The sequence below is a fragment of the Stegodyphus dumicola genome, chromosome X2, assembly GCF_044657685.1.
Source record: "Stegodyphus dumicola isolate Sdum_Otavi_A_Nest chromosome X2, ASM4465768v1".
Lineage (NCBI taxonomy): Eukaryota > Metazoa > Arthropoda > Arachnida > Araneae > Eresidae > Stegodyphus > Stegodyphus dumicola.
Window position 1 is genome coordinate 18,502,991 of NC_140781.1, and position 14,707 is coordinate 18,517,697.

At 32.8% G+C, this 14,707-nt stretch overlaps 1 protein-coding gene and 1 long non-coding RNA gene across 3 annotated transcripts in view; one reads left to right on the top strand and one right to left on the bottom strand.

Annotated features, from left to right (window-relative positions):
• sev (receptor protein-tyrosine kinase sevenless) overlaps positions 1 to 14,707 on the top strand; it is a 215,533-nt gene that overhangs the window by 175,131 nt on the left and 25,695 nt on the right. For both annotated transcript variants that reach the window (XM_085810043.1, XM_085810044.1), the window contains exons 28-34: positions 102 to 322; positions 601 to 739; positions 7,826 to 8,061; positions 8,698 to 8,874; positions 9,348 to 9,664; positions 9,762 to 10,045; positions 11,150 to 11,297. In XM_085810043.1, coding sequence (XP_085666169.1) covers positions 102 to 322; positions 601 to 739; positions 7,826 to 8,061; positions 8,698 to 8,874; positions 9,348 to 9,664; positions 9,762 to 10,045; positions 11,150 to 11,297 — 1,522 coding nt within the window. The remainder of the gene's footprint in view (positions 1 to 101; positions 323 to 600; positions 740 to 7,825; positions 8,062 to 8,697; positions 8,875 to 9,347; positions 9,665 to 9,761; positions 10,046 to 11,149; positions 11,298 to 14,707) is intronic.
• LOC118182838 (uncharacterized) overlaps positions 1 to 14,707 on the bottom strand; it is a 312,802-nt gene that overhangs the window by 28,589 nt on the left and 269,506 nt on the right. The window lies entirely within an intron of this gene.

Genomic DNA, 14,707 nt, shown 5'->3' on the forward strand with positions numbered 1-14,707 from the left:
TTTATTTAAAATATGTAAAATTTTCTTAGTTCCGTGAAGTGAACTGGAATGTAAACATTTTCTTTTCTAGAGCGAAAAAAATGTATCTCATTTTTTTTCAGGTGCAGAATGTCTTATCTCAGAGCTCTATAATGAAACTGCTGAGCTAGTAAGCCGGACATCTTACAGCCTAACGCTATATTTACCTGAAGTTCAGAGACCTGAAATTTGCAACAAAATATCCTCCCCCACTGTTCTTTTCACAGTTTATTACGGACCATCAAATATTGTTTTGACCCATGAGTGCTTTGAAGAATCGGATAAACTGCTATGCAGTAAAATAGTGAGTAATTAAGTTTTATCATATTTTAAATGTGAAAAGTATGTGAACTCATTAAGTCAGTGTCAAATGCCACGTAAAATTATGAAGCTTTAATATTTGATACAGCGCCTTTAAAAATAACTGTAACTTTGGGAAAATGTGCACTAGCTTTTAAACTATGCCCTATTGCTCATTCTTGGAGCAAATGTGTGTTATTTCAAATTTATACACTTCTTTTCAAAAAGTAAATTTTCAAAAATGTTAATAATTCTTTTTATTTTTTCCAAATTTTTCTCTAGAGCACAGATAATAATACAGTAACAATTCGTGATCTACATCCTTTCACAAATTATTCAATACGTGTGTCAGTGAGGAATTACTATACAAGAGGAAAATCACTTTTTGGACCCGAAGTTATTTATCAAACAGCAGAAGGAGGTAAGAATTAAAAGCTACTGCATTAGTGACATGCCTTTACAAATATTTTTTTAAATATGTATAAATACGCATATATATATATATATATTATAAATATATATAATATATAAATATAACGCATAAATATAATATATATATATATGATATGATACGAATGATTTGGAACTTGGTGGTGGTGTAATAAATGCATAGCGAAGGATCTTGACAAAATTAAGTTAGGCGAATCACCATCTTTATTTTTAGGCACATCAAAATCATTTCTTTATAGGCAATATACCTTTTGATCATAAGCAATTACAATAATTTTTATATAAAGCATAGCAGCGCATAGATGTTTTTGTAGGAGCATCTTGCCAGGAGGAAAGCGTAAGCGAAAAGTGACGCAGTAACCCAGAGGAAGAAGGGAGCTAGTTAAAAGTTTCAGTTCGAGTTAAAATAGTTTTGATTTGCAATTCGTTGATTGGTCAAGAGGTATCTATATTAAGCGTTACGTAGGATCTTATGATTAATTTGAATGACGCAGTTTAGACTTATAGCCCTATTTTTGAGACGGAGAGAGGAAGTCCCGAAATTAAATAAATATAAAAGAAGTTATAGCCCTATTTTTGAGACGGAGAGAGGAAGTCCCGAAATTAAATAAATATAAAAGAAGTTATAGCCCTATTTTTGAGATGGAGAGAGAAAAGTCCCGAAATTAAATAAATGTAAAAGAAGTTATAGCCAATTAAAATTAGAAGTTTGTTTTCATGTTTATCTTACACATTTCCCCCTTCAAAGAGTATAAGGTGGAGCGATAGAGAAGCCTTTCTGAGAGAAAAAGCATTAGAACAGCAAAATATGAGGGATATGATTTTGAAAATACAAACTATAAAATTAACTTTTGCACAGTTAAAAAATTAAAAGTCGTAAAATTTTGAAGTCAATAATAATTTTAAGCACTATATTCTTTTAAAGTAATTGCCCATTTTTAGAGCCTTATTAAGATTCGAGTCCAATCTGTAAAACGTTCTTGTTTCTGGAACACTCACATCATAATTTTTATACTTCAGGGAAAGATTTCTAAAACTTTTTACACACAGTATCACAATTATAAAAATTTTATATACCCATTAATCATTACGAATAAACATAAATCTTAAAATTTTGCACCATACTAATTTTAACTTACATAAGTAATATTTTATCATTTGTAATAGCATTATTGAAATTATAGTTTTTTACTTTTATTATTACATTTTACAAATTTCTTATTTTACGCAATCTGGAAGACCCCACAGCTTTCTCCTAGTACACACATATCCAGTTATTTAGGCATAACCACTTTAACAAACTCGTGTATTAAATTTTCATGATTGGTTAAGGGTTTCATTGGCAGTCACTTATAAAGGCCTCCGTTTCTTGTTTAAAGGCAACTGGTCTTTTGAACTTCACTATACATTCCATTTATTAAAAAAATGACACTCCATTATATGATAAAAATAAAATTCCTACGTAAAAAATTAAACAAAGTGAGAGCTTTCAAAGTTTACATTAGGAGTTTACATTCCTTTTACATGAGGAATGTAAAAGGAACAATTATGCAGAGGTAAACCAGGCCTCTGTTTTGAACCAACACTTACTCAATATACTTTATGTTTAGCACACAGTTATTGATAACTATAACATTAATTTACCATAATTCCAAGTAAATTTTAATACATTTTTGTTCTTAATTAAATTCTCATATAAATTTTATTACGTTTAATCAATTTCTTAAATCTTTGGGCCCACCAGCAGTCGAGCGGTAACGTAGCCGAGCAATGTTAGTTCGGTCCGAGGTTCGAATCCCGCGAACAGGCTGGCTGCATGGGCGTTTTCGTGGTTTTCCCCATGTGTAATGTGTATACGAGCTGGTTTCCCTTAGAAAGTCCTCCACGATGGCATCCCTTCCTTCAGGCAGATAGTGCTCGAATGCTTTGCCGTAATGTAATAAATAAATCTTTGGAATTTTTATATAAATTTTAACAACTTTATGTTGCTTGGCTAATATATTAATGCTTTTTCTGTCACCCTTCTCTCCCGACCTTTCTTTTGAAGGAGAGGTATGTAATATATAACAAAATACAATGGCTGCTTTAAGAATAATTGGCGACCTCAAATCAACCATTCTAGATTTGGTGCTGTCCCCCTAAATTCATCTGTTCTTCTAAATTTCAAACAACGCAGTAAAATACTACACACATATATATTAGATTTTTATGTTTTGTAATGTAGAAATAACAGCATGCGAAGTCAATCGGTCATGTTTCAGATCTGTTGGCCACGTTTAAATAAACAGTGTCGAAAATCGTATAGATTACTTAATGTTAAAACGAAATGAAATGATTTTATATTCCATAAAAACAAAATCAAACATAATTTTAAAACTGCCATATTTATTATCATATGAAAGCTACAAATTTCTGAATATGAGGTCATATAACCTGGAATGTCTGCCTACTCACAGGATATCACTGTAATTTTAAAAATTCGCTATGTATACAATGAAACTTCATAACATGAATTTTCCATCTTATTACGCATATTCATATATACAATCTTATTACGCATATTCATATATACAATCTTATTACGCATATTCATATATACAATCTTATTACGCATATTCATATATATACATGGGCGCCAGATGTGTTTTAAAACCACGAGAATCTTTGTCACCGGACTCTTCATCTGCAAACACGATTATAAGCCGCAATTTACACCACTTAGTGACGTGATGATTGGTCTTTATATCTTTCATAGCAAAAACCAAAACAAATATGATGCCTTTCAATGTAAATTTTCGCTGAAAGTTGTGAGCACTACCATCGATGTTCTCATATTGACGCATGATAAGGATCGGCAGTTCGTCTTTATATTCGAGATAGTTAATCGGTTGAATAAGGCTTGTTATGTTGGCGGCAGAAACATAACACAAATGTTTTCCGCATTAAAGTATTCAGGTTATAAGTTCATAATATATTTTTTAAGCCCACAGGCCTAAATTTCGGATTTAAATTTAGACTTTGGAAAGTGCCGTTATTTTGATTTTACCGGATAATTGGGTGCTGTTACAAGAGATTTTATTGTATACATTTATACAGATAGATATACATATACACAGATAGAGAGAGGGAGTAGGAGATACAGATGTAGATATACACTCAAGAGCCAAAACATTATGACCAGCCCTACATTTTGCGATGAATGCGCCTGGATGATGTGGAAGGCGCGTGATCCTGTGGAAGTGGTATTTAACTGCTGCTGGAGAGTCTGAAGAATCATTCTTTCACTTACTTCTGTGTGTGATGGAAAAGGCTGCGGATCTAAGCGACTTTGATAGAGGGCAAATTGTAATTGCTCGAAGGCTCGGAACAAGTATTTCCGAAACTGCACGACTCGTGGGTTGTTCCCGATCTACAGTTGTTAGTACGTATGAAAAGTAGATGAATGACGGTGAAACCAGCAGTAGACGACATGGTGTTGGACGTCCACACGCTATCAAAGAAAAAGGTCGTCGGAGACTGTCTCGCATGGTGAAACAAAACTGGAGCCAGGCAGTGGCTCAGCTGACAGCCGAATACAATGCAGGGCCAAGTAGAAAAGTATCGGAGCACACTGTCTAGCGGACACTGTTGGATATGGGGCTACGCAGCAAACGTCCCACTCGTGGGCCTTTGCTGACCAAGCGTCATCGCCAACTGCGCCTGCGCTGGGCCCGGGAACATCGCGACTGGTCCATGGATCAGTGGGAGAGAGTTGCCTGGTCAGATGAATCACGGTTTGTCATTCATCACGCCGATGGCCGTGTCAGGATACGCCGTTTTCCAGGCGAACAATTGCTCCTTCAATGCACAGTAGGTCATACACAGGCCGGTGGTGGCGATATTATGCTCTGGGGGACGTTCTCTTGGGCGTCTCTGGGACCCGTGGTTGTGGTAGAGCAGACCAGGAAATGCTACAGGGTATCTGAACATCATTGCGGACCAGTTGCACCCTTACATGGCCTCTGTTTTTCCAGCTGGAAATGGAATGTTCTAACAAGACAACGCCCCGTGTCACAAGGCTACAATTGTGTTGGAGTGGTTCCAGGAACATGATGCTGATTTCCATTTAATGTCCTGGCCGCCTAACTCACCGGATCTCAATCCGATAGAACAAATTTGGAATGTCATGGGACGGCAGCTCAGAGGTCAAAGACCACCAATTCGCAATATCTCGGATTTGCGTGACCATTGCTACAACATCTGGTACAATCTGTCTCCGGCCATCTATCAAGGACTTGTGGCATCCATGCCAAGGCGGGTTGAAACTGTGTTGCGCGCCAAAAATGGCCCAACTCGTTATTGACAGGTGGTCATAATGTTTTGGCTCTTGAGTGTATAATTAGCAGACATTGTGAAAACCTAATTCTACAAAATTAAGTTAAAATAGCAATTTTTTTAAATACGCAGTGTGCGCAAAGTACGGTATTATGTGTATTGTTAATATCTGGAATAGAAAATAAATTAAAAAAATTAAATGTAAAAAATATAAAACAAAAGAAAAAATTGGCTACATTAGCAAGACTCGAACCGCCCTAGACTTAGAAGTACCTAAATTTTAATCTAGAGGGATTTTCCATAATGAAATAATTTTAAAATTTAGAACTTAAAAAATTATAAAAATAACTTATTTATTACAAATAGAACAGGAAATAGTCTCACTGGCATTGGCATTAAGTGCATTAACAGTAAAAAATATTGAGTGGGTAGCGTTTCGAAGGAACACATTTTCTAACCAAATATGACAGGTTATTAGAGCTTAATTTTAAATATATACTTGCGGACATTATATACAATAATCTTCTCCCACTCCACATCAGAACAATTTATTTTACCCAAATACAAATATTATATCCATTCCGAAAGATAGAAAAAAACACAAATTTACCCAGTTTCAAACTCTCATGTTAGTCTATGGAATAAACGCAACTGCCAAATATGACGGCAGAAATCACACCGCCACATGCCAAAGAGACGTTGCGAAACCAAGATTCTAATAAATTAAATCAACACATACAATACATGCGTAAATATAATTAATATAAAATTAATCCAGAAATAAGGTTCCAGTCTAAAAAAAAAATTCCAATAACCTTTCCAATCACATATATACGCAATTCTTTGCATCCACATACATACTAAAGTTCAGCTTTGATTGCAATATTTCATAATAGGAAAAGCATGTTTATAATTTATTTACGCTTATGTATAATTAAATGTATAATTTTACACGAAATATAAAGAAAATTGACCTCCCTCTTGTATTAAAATTTAGTTACTTATATGTCTAGCATGGTCCCGTTCTTGCAAGCGAAGACAATTTTTTACAGTAAGACCCCGCTTAACGCTGTTTCGTTTAGCGCTGTTTCGGTTTAGCGCTCTTTTATTTCAACCCGGGGATTCCACGAAATCGCTCGCAGCATACGGGGATTCCCCGAAATATTATGCAGCGATAGGTTTCAAATACATATCCGAAAGAGTGTACTTGTATTTCTTGTTTGGTGCGGTATTGTACAGACATATTTTGAAGGGGTAAATGTGGAAGATGTCGAAGAAATAATTCAAGAAGCAGCGACTAGTCTTTCTAATGATGAGCTCAAGGAATTAACTGAACAAGAAGAAAACAAAAATATTGACAGCAGTGATTCAGAAGAAGAGCAAAAAGAACTTTCGATGGCGTTTGTAAAAAGGAATTTGTCTACCATAACTGAAATAATGGATCAATTCTTTGAAAATGATCCGAATTTTGACAGGAGCTCAAAAGTAAGGCGTGGTGTTTATGAAGAACTTTTAAGAGAACAACGCAAAAGAAAAAGGCAAACAACATTAGATGCTTTTGTCACAAAAAGGCAGAACACTGAAAACGCGGAAGGCTAACTAAATATGACTGACTTAGAATTTTATTTGTTTTTTTTTAAGAATATTCGTTTTGTTATTTATATTTTGTTTTTATTTTTGCAAGAAATAATAATGTGGTATTAATTTGGGCTTTAAGAAATAAATGTTTGGTTTTATTTTCATTAAAAAAACATACTTTTTAAATTTAATACCTAACCAATTTCCTAGCCATCTTCCCCTAACCCCAATATTTACATGTAAAGATAGCCTTGTTTAGCGCTGTTTCGCATTACGATCTACTTTGATGGAACGTATCCCCCGCGTTAAGCGGGGTCTTACTGTATTTAATTTTGAATGTACAGATTTTATTGACGCACAACTGTATTTTGTGCAGACTGCATATTTTAAAAATTGTTATTTTAACTTCATTTTATCGAATTAGTTATTTTGATCATTACTGTATGCAAATTATTTTTATATTTATCAAGAAATCTCATATCTTTGCTTAAAATTAAAACTTGTAAGTACTTAAATGTTACTCTTCCTCATTCATAATCCTGTCAGTATCATAATGTTGAAGACATCACTTAAAATCTAAATCTTATCAAATATAAAGTGTTAGCACATGGTATTAGCGTGCTATCTTCTTAGTGAGCTACAGATTTCTTTTTAACAACACGTGCTAAAAATTAATTATCCGGGACTTTCCATTGTCATACCTCCTAACACATAAAATAATTTTGTTTCAGTCCATATATGACCAAATCTATTTTAATGAGATTTTATATAATAAAAAACTATCTATCCCAATTAATGCCATAGAAGCATACATATATTTTAAATGTAATAAAGTAGTTTGATATATTATAATTAATTATATCCAGAATCCAATAGATAATACTTCGTTTTCTTTAATTAACTTATCGCAGAATTAAGGATAATTTAAATACCTAACTAGTTTCTTCATAATTCTGACACATTCAATAAATCCGTTTTCATTACTGCAGAGATTAATGCAATCAAGTGTGTAGTTTTTTAGTAAATATTTACAGCGTGATCCGGGTTGTGTTGGATGTGCTCATTATTTCCAAATTTAGAACAAATAATTTCATTTTTAATCGTATCATCTTCATTATTTCAACTGAGCTGTAATAATATAAGCATTTTGTTTATTATTTGACAGTTCCTTCTCCACCAATGGCTATATCAGCTAAGCCAGTTACACCATTTAAAATCGATGTCACTTGGCTGCCTCCTTTATTTCCAAATGGGTATCCGATTTCATATGAAATTCGATGGCGAGTGAAAGATTATTCTAAAACTACATTGTCCGCTATTCATTCTGGATGTGGAGAGCCTTCTGGTGCTGAATTAGCCATGTCAATATCTTCTGAACCTGGGAAGGACCATTACATAACGGTGGGTATACATTTTATTAAGTCCTATTTGGATAAGAAGCAGATATCCTTTAACCTTGTTGCAAAGTTAAGCAAAAATTACATAAAAATTCTGCAAGTTACCAGGAGAAGTCGTTTGTTATTGAGCATAAATAAGTAACACTATTTATTTATATTCTGTATAAGTTTAACTTTCTTATATATTATTAGATTATGCTTTCTCTATCATAGAATTTTAAATGCAGAAATAGACTTTTTTTAATAACGAACACTTAATGAAAAAAAAAAAGAAAAGAAAACGAAGCATTAAGTTAAACAAATTGGTTGACAACAGCAAATGTAGCATAGAACCTGAATTTACCTGAATTCAACACAAGATCCGAGAAATCACCTGATTTATTTTGACTTTAACCTCGTGATAGCAAGTTTGGTACCATGAGATAGCAAGATTTGCTATCACAAGATAGTTTTTGCTCGTGATAGCAAGACACATTATTTTCAGTTACATATCCAGAAACTTATTTAAACTATAATATTGGACCTTGAAGTAAATCAGGTATGAAAGGTGATACTAGTTAACTTCCGGATAAAGACATTTTTAGGGTGTTTTAGTAGTTTTCGTAATTTTATCTTATATGTGTAAAATATTTTAATATAGGTACGAGCTTACTCTTCGAATTGTGATATGTACAATGACAGTGAAGAGGTGACAGTGACTTCATATATTCTTCCCAGCAACTTAACATGCCAGAATTCGACACCCTCATCTCTTACATTGTCATGGATAGCTCCTAATGATAGCAGTGTTTTATACTTTTCTTTAGAATATTTACAGGTATGATAAAACTAATTTATTTTAAGTAAAATTACTTTACTTTTGAAACTATTTTTTTTAATTTACATAAATCAATGAAATAGTTTATTTTAGAAATGAAATTTTTTTCGTGTGTTTCTAAAATTCTTCTGTAACTAAATTCAGTATTCACAGTTTTCCTAATGCCACCTTTTTTTACTCTGGAAATATGATTATTTTGCTTTATACCATTAATTACAGAAAGCTTCTTTTTGTCAAGTACTTATGTATCTTTTATATGATATAAGAAGTCTTGGTGTAAATTGTATAGAGCACGAAAATATGTAGCCTTGTTTTCGAATAACTTACCTGATATTCGACATGAGAAAAGTGAATAGTGTCAATAGAAAATATTGGTTTAAAGTTATATATTTGTAGTAATTATTCATTTAATATTTTGTAAGGTACTATCAACTACTAAATGAGATTTTAAATACTTGTTTCTCTTTCTTTAGGATGATGGAATAGAAGGTTACGAAAGTTCAACTTCTAAAACACAAGGGTTTTCTCCGCAAAATGTAATTACCATAACAAATTTGACTCCTAGAACTGAATACAATTTTAGATTAATCTTAATATACAGTGGAAAAGAAGAAAAACTCATCTGGCCTCAGAACTCTTTTTTTCAATGTACAACAGACGGCGATCGTCCAAGTACGCCAGGAATACCTCAAGTGAAACACATTGGACGACAAGGGCAACTTTACCAAGTCTTTTGGCAGGAAGCTATTAACAATGGTTATGAAGATCTTATTTACGAGCTCGAAATGAGGTAGCCAAAATATGGAAGTAAATTACAGAATTTTTTAAAATTAAAACTTCTGATGAATCTTATTTGATTATATTTATGTTTAATTTTTAATTGATAGGTCAGATCATTTGGAGTCAGATTCAGATGGATGGGAACTTGTGCACAATAACTCTAACACACAATGGATTGTTGATCACGTCTCGGGAAACATCAACTATCAATTTCGAGTCAAAGCCACTAACGAATACGGAAGCAGTAACTATAGTTACTCTGAAAAGCCTTTTTATTTGCCTGAGACAGAAGCATATATCGATCCTGGAGATAAAACCGTTAATATTGTGATTTCTTCAGTAGTAGCTATTATTATTATACTGTCTGTAGTGGTTGCTCCTCTCTGTATCAGTAAGTGCAATCTAGTATGTTTATTAAATGTAACTAAGCATGTTTATTAAATGCAACTAAGCATGTTTATAAAACATTTCTAAAGGAATGTCTCTTTCTAACATTTGTATTTAAAATAAGTAAATTGCAAGCCTCTTTGTTTAATAATAAAGATAATTTTAAAAAAAAATCTATATATATATAACTTACCCTTGTAGAAAGAGAGTTCGTTTATACGTGTTTTTTTCGATAAATGTATTGGCAGTCTTTGGAGATTTGAAGCAGTTTGAAACATTGACTGGCAAAATATTTAGATTTTCTGTTAAAATAACTTCAAAAATTAAGTAGCTGTTGAAAGCATAAAATATATCTGTATATATTAATCTGTTTTATCAAACTATCATAAAATATACACATATCTATAAAAAATTTCAGATTTTCCACGATGCTAGCAATCAGACTTAACATACTATTACTCATAGTTAGAGAAATGTAAATAAACGTTAAGATGTAGCATTAAATCATAGCTGTAGAAAATTAACTGTAACACATACTGGCTATTTTAATAATATCATACCTTTCTGCTATTGAACTATTAGAGTTAGACTTAAGTTCTGTTAATGGTTCATCAATCCAATAAGTTGACATTTTCAGCAGTTCCTGGTTATAGTGTTTAATTCACTCCTATAAATATTAACAATACCATATACCACATAAGAAGTTTTATTAATGATAATGGCATTGTCTGTAAAGAAGAAGTTAAACTATTTAATATGTACTTTAGATACTTTCAATGCAACAATGTTTTACATTACTTTATTATAAATATGATAATAATCCTGTATACCATAAAGACTTTATTGACGGTTCATTCATTAATATACAGCAAGGGTGCGAGAAAGTAACGCGGATTTAAGACTCCTATGAATATAGTATTGTGAATAATATATATATATATACTTTCTTTACAATGTTAGAAATTTCTGGTCATCCAATTTACTTTATCGTAAGACTACAGCTTAAATACCTGAATATTTAATAATATATATAATTACCCGAATATTTTTATGTAGTCGAATTTTTAAAATTTCATAATATTTTATTTTGTGTACCCTTTTTACATAGTATATTTAAAGAAGGAAAAGTGCAAGAAGATATTACAAGAAGTGACGCCAAACAATCAGTTAGTGTCTGATTTAGAACTGGCGACTTTACAAGATTTACCAATGAATGGACATTTTGTACATGAGACAAATGCTCTTTACAATTTAGGGTAAGTAAAAAATAGTCTTATAAAATGCGTATGCAGAGAGCAGGAAGTGAAAGCATGTTAAAAACTTCAAAGTAGTTGTTTGGTATTTTTGACTACTTCAAGAAAAATCCCTTGTTTTTATAATGCTTTCAATTCCACTGAATCTTCAATGAATCGATGCTTTATTTCTTTCTCTTCCTAGCACTGTAAAAGTTTGTATAAATAAAATAATTAAAAATTTGTGTAAGCCAAAAATAATTTAATAATATATAAAATATATTTTAAGAACACATTTATTTAAAGAAACTTTCGTTTAACCGGTTGCATAATTGATGAAACCATAATCTTAATTTCAGCTGAAGTACAGAACTGATTTATCATCTTTAATTAACTTTTATTCTTAATCTTCAAAGTGCTTCTTTCAATTCATTTTAGTCCAATTAATACAGGCATATTTTACGAAGATCTTACTAACTTTACGTATTTACAAGCTTGTAAATAAATATATATAGAAGTAGTAATTATTAAATCTTAAGGAGTATTATATATATATTTATATATACCCTTTATTATATGTAAATAAGAATCATAAAAATAATAGGGGGACCGGAAAGTAATGTCGTTTCTGCGCATGTCGACAACAACATGCTAAGGGCAGAAGTAGAAGCAAATCCATGTCAAACACTCTTAGCCAACATTGGTCGACCATCAAAGAACATTTAAAGCAGAATGGAAAAATAAGCAAAGCAGGTGTTTGAGTCCCCCATAATCTGCACGAAAAGAACAAAGCCACCCTACCCATCACATGCAACGTATTGCTTCAACGGCACCATACAGAACAGTTTTTGATCGTTTGGTTAGTGGAGACAAAAAAATAAATCCTATATGATAATCCAAAACTCAAAAGGTAGTTTTAATAGGGATTACAAAGGGTTTACATCCCAAAAAGGCGCTTCTGGGTGTTTGATGGAGTATTTGCGGAATTGTGCATTTTGAATTGCTGAAACCTGGACAAACTGTTAATGCAGAACTTTCTTGTGAGCAGTTGGATGGAGTGAACCAATCTTTAATCGAAAAATAATAGTTGTCAACAGAAAAGGCGTCATTCTGCAACACGACACTGCAAGACCGCACTGTGCAAGACGAACACTGGAAAAAATTAATAAATTGGAGTGGGAGGTCTGCCATACTCACCCACCATACTCGGCCGATATTGCAGCATTGGATTTCCATTTATTATGATCCCTACAACATTTTCTTAGTGGCAAAAAATTTGGATTATGTCCAAAATGTCCTCTCGAGATATTTTACTAAAAAACCAATTGATTTTTATGGGTCTGGGATTGAAATTCTGCATATTAGATGGCAAAAGGTTATTGATAACGAGGGTGATTATATTAGTGATTAAGAATAAAAACTTGTTAAAAATGTATTCGTTTGAATTTAATGTAAGAAAGCGACATTACTTTCCGGTTTCCCTATTGATTTTGTTCTTTTTAAGATTGATTGGGCAAATTTTCACCCAATTGAAAATTCTATTTTCTGTGACATGTCCTCCTTTAAGTATTATATGACACTGCTTACAATAAATGAAGGGTACTGTAATTAGATTTATTTCGCATATATTGTTACTATATTACAGTGATGAACGTTTCAAATATTTTGATATATAATAATGTTTTAAGCGCATAAAATTCATTTATTAGGTTTAAAATGTAAATTTCAGCTGTATGAAAAAGACTATTATATTTTCCTAATTCATTTTTATAATCAGCGCATCTCCAGAGTTTTAAGATTCATTCCGTAAAAAATCGAGATTGGAAGGAGGATTATGCTTTTACTTATGTTCAATTTCATCCTGTTTATCTCTTGGCGCGTTCATAAAACTTCTAGACTGTTCCCTAGAAGTAAACTTTTAAATCATTCTTTCATGTAATAATTGCAAGTTTCTGAATTAACCGAAATGAATCCTCATGTACCAAATCGCTAAAGTAAGGAGGGTGATTAAAGCCAATTAAGCTTTTTCTTTCAATGACAGTTAAATTGTGCGAACTTTGCCCTGTATAATCACTAAAATTAATAATGGCAGATAACGAGTTTATGAGCTAAAACATAGAATTCTTTTTTTAGTGGAAACAAATTGAAATACGTTAAGGAACATTGTTAAATATTTACTATTTGTCTTTTACTGGGATTTGGTTGAAAAAATTATGAATAAATCTTTGTGAACGTTCTACATGTGATATCTTTCTGATTAAATGAAAAGCGTATAAAATTTCATAAATGATCAACTTTCTTTTTCTTTTCTACATCGACAGAACAGCTGGCCAACGGGGTTAGGTGTTTTTCAGCTTGCTGCCTCCCGTCGATGGAATAAAAAAAAAGAGCCTAATAGGGTGTCCTCCGATGAATAATTAACTGTTGAATTCCGAAATTTGAAGATGTTTTTAGAAAATTAAGGGGTTATGGATCAGTTGTAATATAGTGGTATCTCAGTATAAGTCCGCTTTGAAATAAGTTCTGCCTGAACGCGAAAATTTTTGTTTGATATACGATATTTGTTTAGAATTCGGGTCTGATGAGTCACGACTGCGCGCACTGCACCTATTCACCTGTTTCGATACAATGCTCCAACTGCCCATGAGCGTCATTACACCTTTTGCTACTATTTAATAAACAATTTGCGCTATGACTGAATTTTTCACGTGGTTTTTGCTTTTTCGAGTATATTTATTGTAAATTTGTTAACGATGAGTTTTAAGAAGATTAATCAAAAGAGTCAAGCAATGAAGAAACTGGTTAGGATTTATCCCCATGGAAGTGAAAGAAGAGATTGTTGAAAAATATTAAGAAGGCAATGCGTTTCCGGGACTTGGCTATTGCATACCGTATCCCGAGAACTACGGTAACTACGATAGCGAAAAACTATCAAATCGGCTATGGCTGAAGAAGGAGTAAGTCGACAACCAAACAAAGTTAAGAGACATTAAAGGCATGTTGAGAAACTGCTTTTCATCTGGATAACAGAAAATTATTTATTCAGAGTATACACTGACTACCAATAAGTATTTGGACACCTATGCAAATGACGATATCTGCGGTCCTAAAGTACGTCCCAGACTCCGCCGTTATATATCGTGTAGGAAACAGCATCGGCTTTAGTCGCATGCAAGATGCCTCGCAGTTCGGAGCTCTCGGATTTCAAGAAAGGTATAATTATCGGGTATCACAAACGTGGCCGATTCTTAAGGGACATATCTAGCAATCTGAAGTATCCAAAATCGACAGTGGCCTATGTGATTAAGAAGTGGAAGGTGAGCGGTGATTGTCGAAATGTTCCCCCAGTCGGCAGACCAACGAAACTGGGAGATAGAGACCGACGAGTGCTGTCCAGAGAAATTCGGAAGAACCGCACCCAACCGATGGCCCAC